At 34.0% G+C, this 22,587-nt stretch overlaps 1 protein-coding gene across 1 annotated transcript in view; it reads right to left on the reverse strand.

The window, feature by feature from the left end:
* Positions 1-22,587, reverse strand: part of RFWD2 (ring finger and WD repeat domain 2, E3 ubiquitin protein ligase) — a 143,349-nt gene that overhangs the window by 24,232 nt on the left and 96,530 nt on the right. Inside the window, exons 15-17 of the mRNA XM_012729176.1 lie at positions 11,443-11,560; positions 9,515-9,639; positions 8,766-8,926 (exon numbers count right to left, since the gene is read on the reverse strand). Coding sequence (XP_012584630.1) covers positions 8,766-8,926; positions 9,515-9,639; positions 11,443-11,560 — 404 coding nt within the window. The remainder of the gene's footprint in view (positions 1-8,765; positions 8,927-9,514; positions 9,640-11,442; positions 11,561-22,587) is intronic.

Below are 22,587 nucleotides of genomic sequence, written 5' to 3' on the forward strand. Positions count from 1 at the left end.
ATGGACGAAGTACACTGCTGAGGGGAGCAGCGGGTGGGTCAGGAGAGGTCTGCCATGCCATGTGGTCACCTCCGGGGCAGATGGGGATCGAACTCATGCTATAGTAGCTTTAGTTTCTTAGTGCTGTGCTTTAACCCGCTACGCCACCAGGGAGGGCCCTCTAATTTTTTTGAAAACTGTTGGCTTTCCTCTCTCAGGTACTGTAATCTCCACAGAATTTACACTACCGAATTCACCCATGTACTATCACCATGGTTTCTTGAGCTCCTCTCACCCCCATCTTTATTCCTCTCCTTCCCCCCTCCTACAGAATAGCTCATTTATAGTTGCCTGTTCATTTTTGCTGTTTTTTATAAATATTTATTTATGCATACAAGAACTGGGGTACAGGCATAACAGGCAGATCTACTGAAATGCACTGCCGATGACAGCAGCAGACAGATCAGCAAAGGTCGGCCGCACTATGTGTGTCAGCTCCCTGGCAGGGGATCGAACTCATGCTGCAGTGGCTGTGGACAGCTTCATAGAGCTGTGCTTTAACCTGCTGAACCATCAGGGAGGGCCCTATGTCGTTTTTTTAAATTGTTATTATTTTTGTTCCTTGATCCTTTATTTGGTTCCCCTATATTCCTCCTATAAGTAAAACCATCTGGTATTTTTCTTTTTCCTTCTGACATTTCACTGAGCATAATCCCTTCTAGTTCCATCCATGTTGCTGTGAATGGCATCTGTTTATCTTTGAGTGAGGAATAGTATTTCATTGTGTATATATATCACAGCTTCTTGAATCAGTCATCTATTTTCGGAACATTTGAGTTATATCCAGGTTTCACCTATTATAAATAGTGTTGCAATAAATATGTACAGGTTATCATTTTGAATTGAAATTTTTATGTCCTTTGAGTAGACTGCTAGGAGTGGAATTGTAGGGTCATATAGTAGCTCCATTCTTAGTAGCTTTCCATAGTGGTTGGACCAGTCTGCTTTCTTACCAACAGGGTAGGGGAATTCCTTTTTCATTACATCCTCACCACCATTTGTTGTTGCCAATTTTCTTATTATGTGCCACTCTTATTGGTGTAAGGTGATATCACATTGTGGTTCTGATCTGTATTTACCTGATTATGAACAATGTGGAACGTTTTTTCACGTCTGTTGGCCATTTACATTTCCTTTTTGGAGAAGTGTCTTTTAAGTTCTGCCCATTTTTGGAATGGATTGTTTACTTTGTTTTTGTTGAGTCATGTGAGTTCTTTGTATATTTGTGATCAATCCCTTAACAGTTGTGTGGAGTGCAAAAATCTCCCAGTCAGCTGGGTATCTCTTTGCTTTGCTTAGTATCTCTTTTGTTTCAAAGAAGGTTTTTAATCCCAGTTGTTTATCATTTTGTTCAATTTCTTGGGGAAAAATGGTAACTATAAAATACCTATATACTAAGGTAGAATAGTTCACAACATGACAAAAAGTTTTCTTAAGTTAGTGTAGTTTTTATACTACCACTGGGTTTAGGGAGTCTATTAGGTATATAAGATGTTATCATCCATCTCTATGCCAACATTTACTTAGCTTCCAAAATTAGTACTTAATTATGCAACAAACAAGGTAAAAGTCAAGCCAAAAGAATTATATAATTCTTTATAAAAACTACTTATTAGTTACAGATTTTGCACAAACTGCTTATGCTATGATTAATTAAAAAATGAACATTGCTAACAGTAAACATACAATCTGCTTTGAATGTAGTAGCCTACCTTTGTAATCTGTGCTATTACTCAATATGCTATTTTTTTTTAAATTTTATTTATTTATGCATACAGAACTGGGGTATAGGCCAGAGGTGCAGGGGCAGTGAGAGGGTTCACCGGAGACAGAATGGGGAGCAGAACAGGCTGACTGACAAGGTACACTGCTGAAGGAGCAGTGGGCGGGTCAGAAGAGGTTTGCGGCGCCATGTGGATCACCTCCGGTGATCGAACTCATGCTGAAGTGGCTTTAGCTTCTTAGTGCTGTGCTTTAATGCACTGTACCTCCAGGGAGGGCCCATATACTCTGATGATTTTTTTTTAAGATTTATTTATTCATTCATACAGAACTGGGGTACAGGCCAGAGATAAGGAGGGTGAGAGGATTCACCAGAGACAGAGTGGGTAGCAGAACAGGCAGATCGACGAAGTACACTGCTGAGGGGAGCAGCGGACTGGTCAGGAGAGGTCTGCCGCGCCATGTAGATCTCCTCCAGGGCAGGCAGGGATCGAACTCATGGGGAAGTGGCCAGCTTCTTAGTGCTGTGTTTTAACCAGCTGTGCCACCAGGGAGGGCCCTATAGTATGATGATTTTTAAAGGAGGTTACAGGTGAGCAAGGTTAGGAGACATGAATATAAGGATATCATTCATTCATCAAGATTTTTTAATGAATTAGAATTATGATAGGTAAAGAAAAGAAAATCTGCATACAAACGCAAATTTTAGTTTAAATAAGAGTTTTATTATATAAAATTTTGTTGTAAATGTGAGTAGAGAGAATATAGCCTGGAAGATGCTCCCATCTAATAACTCTATATAGTATGATTTCCAAGTCAAGTTTTGCTAACCTTTGTTTCAACTATGTAAATTATTATCATGACATCCTTTACTCTAGCATTAAACATATGAATCTTGTTTCAAGTTATAAGATAAAGTATCAACCCTTAACAACCAATACTTTTTGCTGAGGGTAGTATATACATGTTTTTGGCATTTCTGAAAACTATGGGAGTCGTTAAGTGTCCTTAAAAAGTATAACCTATTATCATGAGATACTCATTTACAATTGGTGGTCTAAGATAAGATGCATGATAGAGTTCATAGCTCATAACATGAGGGGGATACCTGGAATCTCAGCAGGAGGTTCTAGGTATTTAGGATCTACCACCAACAAAATTACGGTGCCTCTTTACATAGGTATGACCACTTAGGGACAAAAAAGTCATTTATACTCCATTATTTCCAGATAAGAATCATGCCACACAAGGATCCAAAGACATAGAATGTATAATTTCCTGTACCTAATTCCAGCCTCTGAAAAAGAAATGATGATAAAAAAGACAAAAAAGATTATTATACTAAATTTACATTAGCTTTGTGGCATACTCTCAGGTGGATGTGGAGTATGGGAGATATATCTGAATTACTAGTACTAAATTGTCAAAGGAGGATTATGAAATACTATCTAAGTTGCATGCTATTTGCTTTTAATACAGTTTATTATTTTTTTAAAGGGCAATTCTGAGTATGAAGGTGTGCAATCTGTAAAAATTAAAAGTTAACATTTTAGCAAAAGTGTTTATAGAAACAATTTGTACAAAATGAGCTATTTTACTAACAGGACATTTTCAAGCTGGCCTTGTATCCCATGTCTTAAAGAGACTGCTACAACTTAATTTCCCCCCTTTCTTGATGTAAAAGCAAATGGAAATAAGCTTTTCTGGAAGGCAATCTTAATTTTAATCACAAGTTTTAAAGCTATTCATTTTCTTGAAATACATCATCTCCTAGGTTCTTTTATAAAGAACTTATTAGAAATGTAAAGATTTATTGCCAAAATATACAAGAAGCATTATTCACAATTAAAAAGTAAAAAGTATAATCATAAATAACACTAATATCTTCAACAAAAAAACAGCCTATCAGTTATGGTAAGTCTTTCAATAATATGTAGTAACTGGAAATAATTCTTTTGATCTGGGAAATGTTTCATGGTAATAAGGCAAAAGGTAAAAAATATATAACTATAAAACCTTCAATTTTAGTGAAAACAAAACAAAAAACAAAAAGGACCTATGAATGAAAACACTACATAAGATTAATCACATTAAAATGCTAGTATTGGTTATTTCTGGAGAGTGATAGTAAACAACTTCCTCTTTGTAGGATTTATTTTTCTAAATCCTCTAGAATATACATACTCATTTCTAATTGTTTTGGTTTTTACTTTGAGGAATGAGCTTCTATAATAATCATTAAAAGAAAAAAAGCCCTAATATTCCAAGATAACTTAATTATGCACAAAAGTTCTTTTTAGAAGAGTCATTCTAACTCTTAATATAAAGCTGTAAAAATTTTGTTTGGAATTGACTCTAAATTAATTGAAGAATAATTACTTGGAATTTTTCAGCTATCTCACTATTCCTTTTTAGGTATACTTGTTCTTTCCATTTTAGAATTTGGAAATACTATGAAATGAAAAAAAAAGAGAAAGCTTAAGTCAGTTCATATTCACATTTGTTAGAAATTTTGAATATTAATCCAGATGGTAGCTTCTTCCAATAAATATCCAATAGGTAAAGCCTACTACATCTAGACATGAGACCTAGTAAAAGGTATTTTTCAAGCAAGTAAAGTCAGAAAATGCATTAAAATTACAGACTACTATTTCACAACAAATTTATGTCAGACTGCATTACTACTTTGCTAAAATCCTTAAAATGGCTTCAAACTCATCCCCAGTAAAATCAAAATCCTTATAACTGAAATTACCTACTACACTCCTCCTGACTCACTTTAATGCAGTAACACTGGCCTTCTTTCTGTTCCTTGAACACAAATCACATTCTTCTAGTTCTCTGATCTGTTTCCTCTAGTTGGAATAGTCCTTTGCTCACTGAAACATGGATTAGTTCTTGCTTTGTTTTTATGTTAAAGAATTTGTCAGCTTTTAGTACAATAACTTATTTTGTTTTAGTCTACTTCAGCACACAAAACTAATCCTCCTATAACTGCAATTTTTAAAAAATAATTTTATTCACTGCTTTTATCCTAGTATCTATAACTGTGACTGCACATAGTATTTGTTGAATAAATGAACAACCAAGTTTCTTCATACCAAAGGCTCTCATACCTTCTGCCTCATCTAAAACAAAGAAAAGTTAGTTTATGTTGCTAATCAAAATGCCAGTTATATAAAATCAGAATCAAGGGTCTCCCTGGTGGCACAAGGGGTTAAGTCTCTTCTTCATTATGAAGCTATTTGCAGCCACTGAAGCAGTGTATTTCAGTAGATCCACATGCTCTCCTTCCAATTCTGTCTTTAGTGAATCTGCCAACTCTGGCTTGTACCTCATTTCTTCTATGTAAAACTAAAAATAGAATCTTAAGTGAAGAATGCAAAAAATACATAAAAGAAAAAAATAGAATAAAAAAAGATTTACAATAACTCTGTAATGGTAACGAAACTAGTTAAAGAAAGATCTCAGGGGGTGCTAATTTTGCTAGTGTGGGTAGCACAGATTAAGAACCTACACTAGAAGTTGTCTTACAAACTACAATATGCATCTTTCCATTCTAGTATAATTAGCTCTTTTATTTTACTTCCTTCCTTGACAAGGCAAGGGCTTGGAAACAGTTATTCTTAGCCTTCTGATAATGTCAAGTACTTAATTCTGTGTTTATTAAATCCAACAAGTCATCTTTGCTCTATGTAGTCAATATGCATTTAGATTTCTTACATATTTACCATTTTTATTGCTTTCCATTTGTTTCTGTGACTCTGACCTTTCTATTGGGTATCTTTTCCTTCTGCCTTAGAATATAATTTGTTCTCTTTAGAGACTTCTGGTGGCATTCTTTATATTTATCTAAAATTTTCCTTATTTTACATTTATCTTGAAAACTTTTGCTTATGCAGACTTTCAGATTGGCAGACTTTCAGATTTTCCTTTACATATTAAAGATGTCATTCCACTATCTTTTGGTTTCCACTGCTTCACTGAAAAGTTGGCATCAGTCTTTGAGACAGTTAACTTTTCCTGTTTTGCCTTAAGTATCCCTCTTTGTATTTTATGTAAAGCACTTTTACTGTAATGTGTTAAGGTGTGACTATTCCACCAGCAGCAAGAGTAACATCAGAAACAATTACCATGTACTTAGCACTAAGCTACTTTGTGGAAGGATGTTAAGACAGGAAATTCAGTATGCACAACCATTTTCAAACTCATTAGGAAGCCAGCCAGTAAGCACCTGTGTACCTTCTTGAATCTCTCCCCAATCCACACACAGAGTACACCACTGCAATGTATCTCATTTTCATAGATATGTGCCTTGTTTCATGATAATTTCATTGTCCTTTTTGTATAGACGTAAGGTCAGTATACCGACTCATTTCTCAGTCCAGGTGTTATACCATGAATGGAGTTTCATAGTAAATTTAATAAATAACTAGTCTCAACCCATAACATTCCACATTTATCTCAATTTACATATTACAAAAAAAAAAAACAACAACAGTATAGTGAGAAAGGAGATCATATTTCTAGGCAAACCCAGGTCTGATAGAAAATATTCACATTGTAGGTTTCAAGTCATTCATTCATTTCAACCCATTCATAGGGTTATTTAATCTATATCTTGATGTCCTTCATCAATTTTGTAAAGTTCTCAACAAAGATCCTTTCTAATATTTGCTTTGGCTGCATTACTTTTCTTCTCCTTTTCTAAGTCTCCCACCGAATGGTTAAACTTTCTTCATCCTCTACCTCTAGTCTATTTTTTCCATCATTTTATCTTTTCATGCTTCCTTCTGTATTCTTTTCTACTCACCTATCTAGGAGTTCATTAGTTATCTTTTAACTGTATCTTAACTTCCAATTTATCCATTCATTTCTTAATTTTAGCAATCTTATTTTCAGGTTAAGCCTAGAATTTTCATTTTCAAAGTTTTTAGTTCTCAGTTGAAATTATCATCTTATCTTTCATCTTGTCAGCGATGTTATCTTTAAGTTATACTAGCTATGTTATTTCAAGTATGTCTGACAGTATACTGTCCAGAGTTGCTTGATTTTGTTTCCATTGTCCAGTGCTTATGCTAGACTTATATTGATACTATCCTTTTTCCTATGCCTGTTTATTTTACTGTGCCTGAGTTACTGCATTTACAAAACTGAAAACCATGAATGAAGTCCTTAGATGATTTCTTTAGAAGATCTTATTTCATATAGGATTTAATTTTATATGATGTGTGCACTAGATATCAAGAATCACCTTAATTTCATTTCAGAACTAAGGTTTGAAATTGAGCTGTAATCACTATGATGGCTTATGTTCTACTGGTTTACCTTACATTCCTGAGGAGACCCAAACCAATGTGAAATCATCCATAAGGAGGTGAGCACAAGATTACAATTCCTATCTCCCTATGAAATTACCATATAAGCATTTTCAGTCATTCCACCAAAACTGGTGAATACTTTCTACGGGAAAAATAGACTAAAAAAGTCCGGGTCAAATTCCTAAATTTCATAACTCTTTTCCATCTGTTTACAGTGCCTTCAAACAGGTTTTGGTTTTGGATTTTAAAATACATGTACTTGTTCCATGATTTCTAGTTAAAGAAGTTTGTGCAAATCACCCAGACTGCCATTACCCAAATGGTAAGTTGAAAAATATAACTTTAAGATAAAAGTGGAATATAGAAAATATTTAAAGTTAAACTGGAACTGAACTCAGACATCTTAAAAGTACTACTCTAGGCCCTCCCTGGTGGCGCAGCGGGTTAAAGCACAGCACTGAGAAGCTAAAGCCACTTCCGCCTGAGTTCGATCCCCACCTGCCCCGGAGGTGACCACATGGCGCGGCAGACCTCTCCTGACCCGCCCGCTGCTCCCCTCAGCAGTGTGCTTCGTCGATCTGCCTGTTCTGTTCCCCACTCTGTCTCTGGTGAAGCCTCTCGCCACCCCTGAGCCTCTGGCCTGTACCCCACTTCTGTATGCACAAATAAATAAAAATCTTTAAAAAAAAAAGTACTACTCTAATAAGAAGCTCTAGTTTTACCCCCAAATAAAACTAACCATGTAAGTACTTAAAAAGCTGTTGCTTAAAAAATGATATTAATCAACTAATGTTGTTATAAACCAAGATAGTAGAAATAATTACTTCTTCATATAACTCATACCTTTAAAAAATATGAGAAGGTGGCATGCTTGAGAAAAAAAAATTTTTTTTAAACCTAAAGGGATACTTTCCTGTTCAAAATTAAATGCATTTAGGGCCCTCCCTGATCGCGCAGTGGGTTAAAGCACAGCACTAAGAAGCTTAAGCCACTTCCACATGAGTTCGATCCCCGCCTGCCCCAGAGGAGATCCACATGGCGCGGCAGACCTCTCCTGACCCGCCCGCTGCTCCCTTCAGCAGTGTACTTCGTCGATCTGCCTGTTCTGCTCCCTGCTCTGTCTCTGGTGAATCTTCTCACCCTCCGCATCTCTGGCCTGTACCCCAGGTTCTATATGAATAAATAAATAAATCTTTAAAAAAAAAAAATTAAATGCATTTAAATATTCTTGTATATTTTATAGAAATCAGTTTTTGCCCCCAAAGCAATAATGAATTAAGTATATAGTGTTCTTTACCTACATCAGATTATTTTCTCCCAAGTACAATACCAGTCTCAGCTGAATATTTATTGAGCTGCATATGATCATTAAGGAAAATGAGAAAATGTACACTCTGGATATATTTCCACTGCATAGGAGAGATAGAAAGAGACAAGGTGATAATGGCTACAACAAAAGTACGGACAAGATGCTGAGAGAGACATCACATCAGCACAACACTATTCCATGAGATACTTCAATTGCTACCCAAAATGAATGTTTCCTTTGGTGATAAACTGCTAAGCATAAAAGAAAATGTATGTATTAATTTACATCTTAATCTTTAAAAAAGTACTTATGTCTACATAAAAATAAAATATCATGAGACAGTAAGATTAAAAAAAACTTACACAAAAACTTACCCCATCTGGTAGTGCCCTCCAGCACACAGCACTAACAAATTCATTTGTGTCGTCTTCTTTTCGGTCTTTGTCCAGGACACTTTTGACTGTATCAAACTTAAAAGTCAGCAAGGTCTTAGATAGTCCTTTATAGTACAGGTAAAGAGAGTTATTCTCGCTTCCTAAAAACAAAGAAACAAAAAACAAGTAAGATCTCAAAATTAGGGCATCAAATCACAAAGTATCACCTAATGTTTAGTTATGTTCAAAGATGACTAATCTTTTAATGATTAAATTTGAAAGGTAAGAGTATTGGACTTCTCACGAAAGGAAAAGATTCCTAGAAGAAACATATACTATACCAACCCAAAGTAATAATCAATGTTAAATGACAGCAATATTAATAAATTTATGGTTGAAATTACCGCATAAATATCATTTAAAGTAGAGGTCTAGAGAAGAACCAGAATTTTATTACTATAGCAATAATCTAATCATACTTAGTAAGAATTCCATCTAAAGAAGAGAAAGGAAATTACACCACTAAAAGGCAAGTTTTGGTAATATATAAAACTTATTTCCTATTTCCTTTTAAATAAAAGCATTACTCTAATTAGATGAGTGGTTTAGAAACTTAAATCATTTGAGTCAGTTTTGCTACTTCTGAGTGACAGAGAACGTCCAGTCTGGGGAGGTAATCTATTTCTACTGAATGCAGTATCAGTGACAGATACCTGTTAAAAGGTCTAGGAAAAGGCAATTTCACTCACCACAAGCTATATAATCTCCATTGGAAGCGAGACCTACAAAGTTTTTTTCATTGATATGCCCCTTGAAGGAACGTAGACAGTATGGTTTTCCTACATTCCATAGCTTTAGCTGACTGTCTGTTGAGCTGAGATAAAAACAAAGAGTTTAAGTCTGTTGAGCTGAGATAAAAACAAAGAGTTTAAAAGACATTAAAGATTTTATGGAATGAAACTTAGCACTACTAATTAGAGCTAATATCAATTTGTTGGGTAAGAATGCAGGCTGTGGAGCTATATTATCTAAGCGTGTTCCCTGTGGCATTAATTTACTTTTGCTCTTGGAAAAGCTATACAATTTCTCTGGTCTCAATTTTTTCATAAGTAAAATATGAAATAAAATGATTCAATCTTACAGAATTAGATGAATCCTATGAGATATTGCAAAAATTAAATTAGTTCATTTAAATGCTTTCAACAGTAACTGAGCTTATAGGAAGTGATCAATAAACACTAGGTATCAATACCACCACTCTACCATCATCAAACAATGAGATAATTTTATAGAGACTGTGCTTAATTCCAGAGAAACCACTGAATTGTATATATTTTCACATATTAGTTAAACACAGAAAGGTAGAGCAATATAAATGGATTAATGGTTTATGAAGAAGCTTGTCCTAATGAAATAATATATGAATGAAGCTTTTTTAAGAAAAAAAAAAAACAGTTGAATATAAAGATCACAGATCATCCTATCATGTATAGAAAGCTTAAGAACATGAATAACACCATTATTTTTATTTTTCTCTGTATTTATTATAATAAATGGATCATACTATACATACTAGCTTCGCTAGCTACTTTTCCTTCATCCAGTAATTTAGTTTTACTTTTGTTTTGCACAATAAATATATTGAAGGTAACAGAGCTAGCAAATAGTAGAACTGTCTTTATTTCAAAGGCCAAGTTTCAAATTTTGAATACTTCTTTATTGTTTTTCATAGTTTTTCAACATAACATCTTTTCTTAGAAATTTATGTTGTTTTTTAAGTTCATCTCTCTGTGTGTGTGTGTGTGTGTGTGTGTGTATGTGTATGAGTATACTTCAGATCAAGATGGCAGAGGCTGCAGCAATATATCTATTTTTTAATGCTACTTTGTAAAATTTCCACATAAACTTGAGGATAAACTTATTTAAATACTTCTAGGCTTTAATCATTATGTCCATGATGATTTATAAAAATTAAGAAAAAAGTTGGTAAAAATACAAACACCTATCTGCATTATAAGGTCAATTAAGATATTCAATTTATATAATTAAGAATATATAAACTTCAACTACTTGAAGTTTAAACTGAGCCAACATTTATAAATCTGAAAATGGAAGAAAAATATTTGTCTCATAACCACTCTCTATATTTCAATCTGAATAATATTTTGATGAGTTATTACTCATTTTTATACTTTCTACTTTTATATTTTAGATGGGGCAGTTTTTGACAGGTTACCAAACAACTTAGATATATGAACAAATTATCTAAAATACTTCCCCTCAGAAAACTCCTACTTTCTTTAATCCTTTCCTATACTACTACTGTACTGTATATAAATATATACTAACATATTAGTAGATCTCAATAAGTAATATACTTCTCATTCTATTGCAACAAATACATTGTTTCTCTCTAAAGGAAAAGCTGAAATATAATCTGAAGTTCAAATGTTTAAGGTGGATACTTTAAACATTAAAAATCAGAATTTTTTTATAAACAACATATAAAATGAGCAATATAGATCAAATATGCCTGTATTTTAATCAGACAAGTTATAAAAAACTATTATTTATTAAAACCTGCATATGTACCATATTACTATTTACATAAACCCATGGTGGTAAATGGTGACAGAGTTGTGTATGAAGCTCAGCCTCTGAAGAAAGTAATACTCACGCAGAGACAATTTCCTCACCACTCACAAACTTTGCATAAGACACTGCTTTTCGGTGTCCTTTGAACACCATGATTGGCTGTTTAGTGTTACGAAGATCATAGTAGTGGACACAGTGATCTAAAGCAAAACAAAAGGAGGAAAATGAAGAAATGAAAAGCATGGCTAATTTTAATTGCTTTTAGTGATTTTTCATCAAATGTTTTACAATGTCAAACCTATAACTAGAAAACTAACGATTATGATATCTTCAGATAAGAAAGATACAGTTTTTCAACTCAAAAATTCTTTTTTCAAAATTGTTTTGGCAATTTCCAATCTTTTGTATTTCCACATAAATTTTATGATCAGCTTATCAGTTCTGTTAAAATAATAATTTAAAGAAAGCTTCCATGCTAGAGAATTGGCTCATTTTAAAGTTTTCCAGAAATTTTGCTGTGTATGTGGAAGAGTAAATTGCTGTTATAACTGGATTAAGTGAATGCTTCAAATGTCAATCTTAATTTATACTATGGCAATAACACATACAACTGCAATTTCTGGGCTAAAGTAAAAATGGAAAAAGTTATATTGCTTCGATTACTTTGCTTGTATTAAATTTATCAGGTGAAAAATTAAGTTTCTCTTTACCGCCAATAATTTAAAAAGTACTTCTCAAACTATGTTATAAAATGAAATAGTGATATTTTATTATTATAAATTAGAATTCATACCATTTACTAATATATACTTTTTTCTCAAGCCAATTCAAAAGGCAAAAGAACATGTAGAAGATATAGAGATATACAAAAGAGTTAAATTATGCCACTCTATTTCACAAAGATTATACAGAAAGTAGCTGGAATGAAAAAGTGGTATGAAGAGTGAAACATCATGGCAGATGCTCTATAGATATAGCAGCTTTGAAGACTATACTGCGGTTCTCAGAAGCAGCTTACTATGCGAAGTGGTGCTGTATTTTAGCCAAAAAAATATACTGGATCTATTATTCTATTATACTGCTGTTACACCATCAAGATGGTTTTTTTTTTTTTTTTGGTTTTGTGTATTTGCTGTACTTAAGAGTGTGATTTAACTTTATAATCACTTAAGAACTTGGAAGTCTACATTCTACACTGTACAGACACTTTAGTAACATGATGGTAACAATATAGGTGAGTGGAGGGAACCTCAATAATTTCTTTCCTTTACAAAAAGATAATCTTCCTAAAGATGCTTACATTTTAAATAGTCTTAGTACTTTGAAGATTTATAGACCCTGTTTTACTTTTCCTCCAAAAATTTTACTTTCAAAAAAATTTAACCTACAGAAAAGCTGAAAAACAGAATGACTACCACTTTAATTTACCAATTGTAAACATTTCATCATACTTACATTTTTCTACTTGCTACAAACAGCCCCACTCTTTTGTTCCCCTGAACTGACTGTAAGTACATTTCAAATATCCTAAATTACTAGTTAAAAAAAAAATCAGTAATTACCTTCAAATAACAGCTCTCCACAATTGCCTTCTGTCGTATTCAGGAAAATATAATTAAATATATATTCTATACTCAAATATCCCAGTTGTTTAAAATGTCCTGCTGTTTGTTTACTTAAGCTTAGCTGATGTGTTACTGAATTAATTTCCATGTTTAATTCATGTTTTTATCTAATTAAATTATTGTTTTGTTTGAAGAATATACTATTTATATAACGTTCCACATATCTGAATTTGCTAAACATTTCTCATTACTATGTTCATGTTAAATATTTTTGATAAGAATACTATAACAGTAATAACCTCCCTACTGTTATCATATCAGGGGCATATAAGGTTTGCTCCCATGGTGATATTGTTAAATTTGTTTACATATATAAATGTCCTTCACGTAAAGATAATGCTACTTTTAATTTTTTAACGAAATTGTGCTACTTATACAATCATTAGGAGAAATACCAATAAAGAACAAATTTCAATACAGTGAATAATTTTGGTATAGGGATACTGAACACAGCGTTCCACCAATAAAGTAACCACTGACATAATCAAATCAGGAGTAAAAATTATTTATTTTGAATAGATGTAGGAAAATTTTATTGGACTGCATGTTTAATGAAGAGTCTATTACCTTTAGTAAAGAATAAAATACATATAAAGTTTTACATTACAATGTATCCTGTAGCCACTAGAGAGACTATACCAAAAGCAAGAGTAGCAGACTCAATCTATATACAACATGGTCAAGCAGAGATCAAAGTGAACATCAGAAACATTTAATTCTACTTCCAAGCTATATCTCTACATTATATATTGTTATAAATCAATGTTACTGTAATAAGGGGAAAATAGCAAATGTTCGAAATAAGGTTATATGGCACATTGTTTAACCAGAAACCTACATGTTTATATTACCACCTTAATAAAACCACCATAATGTAAGTGTCCATTTTAAAATTTCTAGTTACTTTTAATTTCTGTTCCTAGAGCCAGGATGACAGATAATAATCCTGCAACTTCATTTCAAACTCATATCTACATATATATATTTTTTATAACCATACTTTCCTAGGTTCAGAACAGAAAATTCACCCTGCTTTTACTATGGTTCTTCATTTCTTCCTTTCCTAGTGTCTGTACATTGAGGTTTTTGTTTTTCTTTTTAATATAATTTGTTTCTCATTACAGGTTTGGAAATAGAAATCCCATTTCTAGTCTTTAATGATTAGGCTTAAAACTTTAGAATGCATGTTATTTAAGGGACAAAGCTAATTAATACTGTTCCAAAACCAGTATGAAATCCTTACATTAGTTTGCAGTTCAGTACTTCTCCAAAACCTGGATTATGTATTATTGTCCAAAGTTTGTTTCCATACCTTTAAAAACTTCCAAATTAGCCTTATTTTTCAGTTTTTATTATTGGTTCTGAGAGTCAATACTAGTTTGGCTATTTTACTCAGTTCTGTTCTTTTGTTTATAGGCATGTAGAAGCATTATCTCATACTGTGCAGGTAGTGGTTAGTATTCTCAGAGGCTTAACTACTACTCACTACAAGGGTCCCAAGTTAAGACAAAGTTTCTGGAAATTTATTGATGTATCAACAGATCTGCAGCTAAGCACATTCACAAAATCCTAGGCAGATATTGCCCAGGATCATGTCACCTTTTCACTCCCTGTTAACTCTTTACCATTTAGATCCTTGAACTACAGACATCAACAACTTCCCATCAGCAGGACTATTCAAGCAAAACAATTTCAGTTCACAAGTTTAATTGATTTTTATTTTGTTCTCATTCTTTTGTGATTTAAATTCTTTGTATGCTAAGTATATAATAATAAGTATACAATAGTGTATAAATTTTACTTAAAATAATGTTTATATGAAACAAATGTTTGTTGATAAAGCATTTTCAGTTTAGACTATCACAGTCATTTTCAGTCTTCCATATCTTATTACTTTTATTGGTAAAATAACCATCTGAAGCAACTTTAAAAATAAAATATTGATTGACCCTCAATTCATGTCAACTAACTTATCTTACAGTGTACCTCGAAATGTCCATTTCCCAAGGCACTTTCATTCAACCCAGCATAAAAATCTGCATTGTAACTAGTGTTCCAGAAATATCACAAGTTTTGTGTATAGCAGTATATTAGGTAGACTGCATGCAAGAATATGAAAAAGTAACATATAATAGGAAATTTAAAGGCAAACTATAATGTAGTTTTGGGGCTTACTCTACTTAATGCACTCCTTTATGATATCTTAAAAGGCATAATGAGCCCTATTATCTCAGTAATAATAGTTGATAAGAAAAAACTTTTTCCTTTTACTGGACAGATTTGTTCTTAATGTTTTACTAAAAGCTATAAAAACCCAGAAAATACTTTAATGCAATTATATTCATTAAACAAACCAAGTTTTCTTACTATGGCATATAACATGCCCTCATTTAGTCTATATCTAGATTACCAACTCTTATTGACCAATTAAGGATCTGTGAATATTTTTAGCATATTTATTCTTGTCCTAGGAGAAGAGAATAGGGTAGACATGAAAATGACTTGCAGCACAATTTCAAAATAACAGTGCTTAGTGTTCTTTGAAGATTCTGACTTGGTAGGTTTGTAATAGATTCTACATACCAATTACTATTCAGTTTTTCAAAAGAGGGTGACACATAACTTCGATTTTAAAAGTATTGTTCCAATGCCTTTTTTCACAATGGATTTTCTTGTCTACCTTATTTAACAAACTGTTCTCTTGAGAGGTAGGATTATTTTTAGATTTGTATGAATAGTAACAACATTAGTAAAGTTAATAAAGAACAACTTTGATGAATATAATTTCAGATAACCTGACTAGTATAAGATTTTTTCAAAATGATGGTACATAGTCAACCCCTCTAAGCAATTACTAGTTAGTTTTCTCCAAGGGACTATGCAGTAAGTAACTTTAGATATATATCCCACACTATATAAATAGATCTATAATTAAAGTAGAGTACAAAGTTCATTTAGTATTTGTATTTATGCTGACAAGAATATCATAAACATTCTATTTGTGGATCCACAGTATAGGTATCACTTACTTGTTAGTCTCACAAATGTGTCTTGCCAAAATAGCCACAACTATTTAATACTAACATTCTACTTCAACAAAGAGTTAGACAAAATTAACCGGCCAATTTTGTTTTTATTTTCTGTAATTTAGCTCTGAAATACATTCATTGTTCTGTACTTATTCATCCGTCACATAACTAACCAATTATCTGTTCTTTCATCCATGTAAGGAGGTTTAACATTTTATACCCATCTCAATTTTTGAATTAACTGACTTTTGGTTGTTCAAAGAAAAAGAATGGTCTTCCTTTGTTTAAAAAAAAAAAGTTGGTGGGATATAGTGTTTAGGACCAATTTATTATTTTAAACATGTGTAGCGCCATTAAATTCTGGCCTCTATAATTGTTGTCAAGAAGTTTGCTATCATTTTATCTTTCACTATTTCTGTTATTCTATTTTCAAAAGATCACTTACAGAACAGTAGCCACTGTTTATGAGTGTATCTTATTTTCTGCCAGGCTCATTTTGTGAAAGAATCAGCTGATTTATTACTCAATGGTTGAGGTCGCTTACTGTTAAGTGTACTTCAGGTTAGTATTTTTCCTGCAATGAGCTGTGCTTATTTCTCTCTGTTCTCCTCTATCCTCAACTTTCATTAATTCTCACTCTCTGGTCAAAAAGAGGGTCTAACTCCATGCAATTGTCTCTGTTCAAGTGCTAAATGGCTAACTGGTTTATTTTGGTGCTAGGATTCAACTCCGAGCAGGTATTCTAAGTTCTTCTGGTCCATCAGAGTCTAAGCAGGAATCATTGCTACCTGAATTTCTACTTTATTACTTAGTATTCCAGCCCATCATCATCATGGCAGCAACACAGAATGTGAGGGAACTTTTAGCTAGAGTTTTATGCTACTAATTCAGAGGTATTTGATCTCTGCTTTGTGTTGATGCAGGTTCCTGAAGTTTTCCTCATGCTCTCCCAATGGCTTAATGCTTTCTATATACATAAATGGAGGGTTTAGAGAAAAGAGTGATTTTTTTTTGTAGGCCTTTCATCAGGAACTAATCTCGTCATGATGTCTGCATGCCACTGATGGCTTTTTTTCTTACTTTCTTAAGCAGTAAGTGGAAGACCAGGAGAACAGCTGAGGAAACAAAATGCAGTCCCTTTGTGTTTCAGGCCTCTATAAGTATTCTACACTGGTATGCTAGCCTTAATTGCCCTTATAAAGGCATTAATACTTTGTTTCATTTCTTCTCATCAACTTCTATGGTGACTGCTTCTTCCTCCTGTGGTCTGAAAAGGGTGGAGTAGTTAATGTGTAACCATACTATACTTGGAGAGGTTTGTCTTTCCTCAGAATGCATTTCCCATGCCTTGTCAGTGACCTCAGCTCTTTGACAGGTCAAGAAAAGTTTTAATTTTGTAGCTCATACAATATTTTCTCTTTTTAAGATGAGCATAACATTTTCTGGTTGCTTTCTATACACTATAAAGTATAACTCCCAAACGCATGTTTTCTGAAATATTTCCAAATAACATCTACGGGGCACACATTCTAAATTCTGGCATACTTACAAGAAAACTGTATTGCTTCTGCCTGGTGTAGTATTTCTTTTCTCTTGTAATAGTTCATAAGGGTAAGAGCTCAATATTTCCTGGTAATTTTACAGTAACATATTATAGTTATCCTGGCTTGAAAATTCTTAATACACATACAAAAAGAGGTAATTTTGGTCTCACAATCACTTGACTCTCTCTAACACATCAGTACTACTATATATTCAAAAATAAAGTCTGATGAAATGACTGTGGTAAAGCATATAAGGCAATCTATTCTAAGCAGATAGAAGGCAAATAACTTGATATCTTCTGCCAGCAAAATCATAGTTTTATTTGTTTAGTGATCTGGGAAAAAAGACATTTACCCAATTTTTCTAATATCATAGAAACTATACAGGGAGAGTAAATGAGAAGCGGAGTGAATTGGTGGTAAAAGGTGAAAACCCAGTATATATGTATGTGCAGAATTATGGGGCTATAACACAAACATGGGTTCGAAAGCCACCTACTGAGGACCCAGTGGCAAAAAAAAAGTAGAGAAAAATGTTAGGGAAAAGAGGAGGAAGAAGGAGAGGGAGACTAATAGGATGGGAGGCAGATGAAGGAGAGAAAAAGAAAGCCGAGTATGAGAAAGTAAGGGAAAAGGAAGATAGAAGGATAAGAGAGAGGGATGACATTTTGCATGAAGTCTAAAATCACCTATTATGTCTAGCATAATAAGAAAATTTTGCAATCCCTCATTTAAAGTCTAAAACTACCTATTATGTTTAGTATAATAAGATAGTTGGAGATGTGGTAAATAAAGAGACTGTTAATAAATAAGCAAAATTAACAACAAAAAAACTTTTTAGCATATAAGAACAAATAGTGGTTACCAGAAAGAACAGAGAATGAAGTGATAATTAAATCAAGTGAAAGGGGATCAAATAAATGGTGCTGGGTGGGAGCTATACTTTTGGTGGTGAACATAATGTACATATATTGATTTATAAGGTTGTACACCTAAAACCAGTACTACTTCAGTTTAAATCAAAAAATATATACAAAAGATTAAATGATCAATTAAAATATTTAGCACCTATCTCCTGACAAATAATATACACTTTTTCACAATCTATCACTTTAAACTACCCACTCGTCTCTGCCACCAACAACAATAACAACAAAAAGATCAAGAGACTTCTTTTTGCAAAAATATTATTGGAAAACTACATCTTCATAAATTTTTACATCAAAGTCTAAATTTTCCATCACATATTTAAGTACTATTGAGACCTATCATTTCTAACAAAATCAGATTTTAAGTATAACATCATTTAACTGCCATACAGATTTTATTTACATTATTCACTAAAAAATACCTGTGTAAGCTATTATTTAATAACGGAAAACTTAAATATTTTCTCCTTGATTCTGCATTTTCATTCTCTTTGCAAATAAAATGTATCCAACTGCCTTTACACTGGCTTTTTTTTATTTATTCTTTTACAGATTTATTTATTGGGCCCTCAATAGTGGCACAGCAGGTTTAAAGCACAGCACTAAGAGGCTTAAGCCACTTCTACATGAGTTCTATCTCCGCCTGCCCAGGAGGTGATCACAAGGCATAGCAAGACCTCTCCTGACACGTCCACTGTGCCCCTCTGGACTGTACTTCTCTATTCTACCTGTCCTGCTCCCCACTGTATCTGGTGAATCCTCTCATCCTCTGCATCTCTGGTCTGTACCCCAGTTCTGTATGAATAAAAAAATAAATTTAAAAAGAAAAAGATTTATTTATGCATACAGAACTCAGGTGCAGGGGCGGTTGAGAAGACTCACCAGAGACAGATTAGGGATAGAACAGGCAGATTGATTAAGTACACTTCTGAGGGGAGCCATATGGATCACCTCCAGGGCTGGGGGTTGCTGCAGCTCCCTTGAAGTGCTGCTATCAGGGAGGGCCCTACACTGGCTTATGTTTTATGCTAAGTATTCTCTATTTTCTGGGGAGTAAACAAAAAAGTATACACACATACAATTTCAGTTCCCATGACCAAAATCCTCTAACTGTAAGGCCTTTTTCCATTTGTGCTATCATTTAATTAGCAATACAACAAATTTAGATAATTATCATCAAACTGATAATCTGATACTGATTAAAAATTTATTTTACTAGAAGTGTATAACTTTCAAAAAAATTTTTAAGCTGTTTTCCTCACCACTGTACCTTGTGTTCCCTTTTCTATTCCCTACCCTGCTGTGACCTCAGGATGATTATTTAATATCCATTCTTTTTTAAAATTTTATAATAATTTATTTTTATATATTTTGTGCATTTTCCCATCTCAGTTGCAATCTCCCCTTGGGCTTCTCATCACCAAATCACCCATATGCCCTCACCATAGTCCAGTGCATTCCATGGCATGTGTGTCTGTGTGTGTGTGTACATGTGTCTTTCTGTGTGCATGTATATGTATGTATATCACCTCTTGACCTAATCATTCACTGATGGACATTTATGCAGTTTCCATGTCCTAGTTACTATAATAATACCGCTACGTAAATAATGCTGCTATGAACACTGTGGAGCATATGGGGTTTACCCATAGAATATGAAACATAAAGATATTTTCATTAAAAAGTATATGAACAGGGCCCTCCCTGGTGGCGCAGCGGGTTAAAGCACAGAACTAAGAAGCTAAAGCCACATCAGCATGAGTTCGATCCCCGCTTGCCCGGGAGGGAACCACATGGCCACAGACCTCTCCTGACCTACCCCCCTGCTGTTCCCCTCAGCAGTATACTTATCAGTCAGCCTGTTCTGCTGCCCACTCTTTCTGGTGAATCCTCTCACTGCCCCTGCATCTCTGGCCTGTACCCCAGTTCTGTATGCACAAATAAATCTTTTTTTTTTTTAAAGATTTATTTATTTGTGCAACAGAACTGGGGTACAGGCCACAGGTTCAGGGGCGGCGAGAGGCTTCACCAGAGACAGAGTGGGGCGCAGAACAGGCAGATCGACGAAGTACACAGCTGAGGGGAGCAGCGGGAGGGTCAGGAGAGGTCTGCCAGCCATGTGGTCACCTCCGGGGAAGGCGGGAATCAAACTCACGCGGAAGCGGCTTTAGATTCTCAGTGCTGTGCTTTAATCCGCTGCGCCACCAGGGAGGGCCCACAAATAAATCTTTAAAAAAAATTCTACATATATGCAAAAAATCACATAGTAATTCTATGTCAATAAATATTTTAAAATAATTGGCATCTTATGGCCAACAGGCATATGAAAAAATGTCCAACATCACTCGTAGTAAGGGAGATGCAAATTAAAACCACAATGAGATACCACCTCACCCCAGTGAGAATGGCACATCTTCAAACAACTAACCACAACAAATGTTGGCGAGGATGTGGAGAAAAAGGAACTCTCCTGCATTGCTGGTGGGAATGCAAACTAGTACAACCACTATGGAAAACTGTTTGGAGGTTCCTCAAACTGCTAAACATGGAGCTTCCTTACGACCCAGCAATCCCACTTCTAGGTTATCTACCCAAAAGACACAAAAACACTGATTGAAAAAGATACTTGTACCCCCATGTTTACTGCTGCTTTATTTACAATTGGAAAAACATGGAAGCAGCCCAAATGCCCAAAAGTAGATAACTGGATTAGAAAGATGTGGTACATATATACAATGGAATATTACTCAGCAACCAAAAGAGAAACACATGTCTTTTGCAGCAACTTGGATGGAGCTGGAAAAGATCATGCTTAGTGAGATAAGCCAGAAAGAGAAAGAAAAATACCGGATGGTGTCACTCATAGCAGGAGTATAATGGACCAGGGGAGAAAATAACAAAAATAATGAACAACCATATACCAGAGACATTTTGTGGGGGTGGTTGGGGAATGGAATAAAAAACGGGGGGTGGGGGGAAGGGAGGGAAATGCACGGGACTATGGTGGTGGCACAGGGGTGATTTGGTGATGGGAAACCCGCGGGGATTACAATTGAGATGGAAAAAAAAATGTGCAAAATGATATAAAAATAAACTTTGTAATAAAAAAATAAATAAATAAACATACAGGATTGACTAAAAGAAAAAAATAATAATTGGCATCTTAATTAGACTATCCTCAATTTTACTGACTACAAAGAATTAGAGCCATCTACCTGTTACCTACTAATTAAGAACAATTTAGAATCAAAATTTTTACAAAGCACCAACATGGTTTTGCCAACATCAGATCAAATGTATAGAACCACAATCCCTATTTCCAAAATATAGGATAAATGAATTTATAATTCTGGATTTTCAGATTTTGAAAGAAAATATGGTCCATATTATTTAAAACTTTTAATAAAGTTTCTGTCAGCACTCTCCACTGCAGTATTAGTATCTCTGCTGGAAAACTTAAGAACACTTACAAAAGTGGTATATGTAAAAGGTAAGTAGTTCTATTCTAGATTGAGGCATCAAAAAGGAAAGAACTTTTGGTACTCACAGTTGTCTGGATTTTCAAGTTTCAGGCAATGGACTATGGACCAACAATAGTTATTCCTATTGTCAACATATTCTGAAAATGGTGGCAAAAAACTTTAAACTATTACAATTTTAATATAATTATCAATATAATATATTTTGGGAACACTATTCTACTTTTATTTTTATATTATTTCATGTTCGAAAAAAATTTTGTAGGGCCTCGCTGCAGATGCAAGGGGTTAAGTTTCAGCACTATTAAGCTAACTGCAGCCATTGCAACATGAAGTTCAATCCCTGGCATGAGTTCGATCTCTGGCCAGGGAGTTAAATCACATATGCAGCAAACCTATCTCACTCACTGCTTCCCTCAGCAGTGTATTTCAATCAGTCCACCTGTTCTATTCCCCAATCTGTTTTTGGTGAATCCTCAGTCCCCCATCCTCCTGCACCTCTGGCCTACATCCCAGATCTTGTATGCATAAATAAATAAAATAAATCTTAAAAATAAAATAAAAATTTGGCCCTCCCTGGTGGTGCAGCTGGTTAAAGCACAGCACTGAGAATCTAAAGCC

The sequence above is a fragment of the Condylura cristata genome, unplaced genomic scaffold (genome assembly GCF_000260355.1).
Source record: "Condylura cristata isolate star-nosed mole 26May11 unplaced genomic scaffold, ConCri1.0 scaffold00024, whole genome shotgun sequence".
Taxonomy (NCBI): domain Eukaryota; kingdom Metazoa; phylum Chordata; class Mammalia; order Eulipotyphla; family Talpidae; genus Condylura; species Condylura cristata.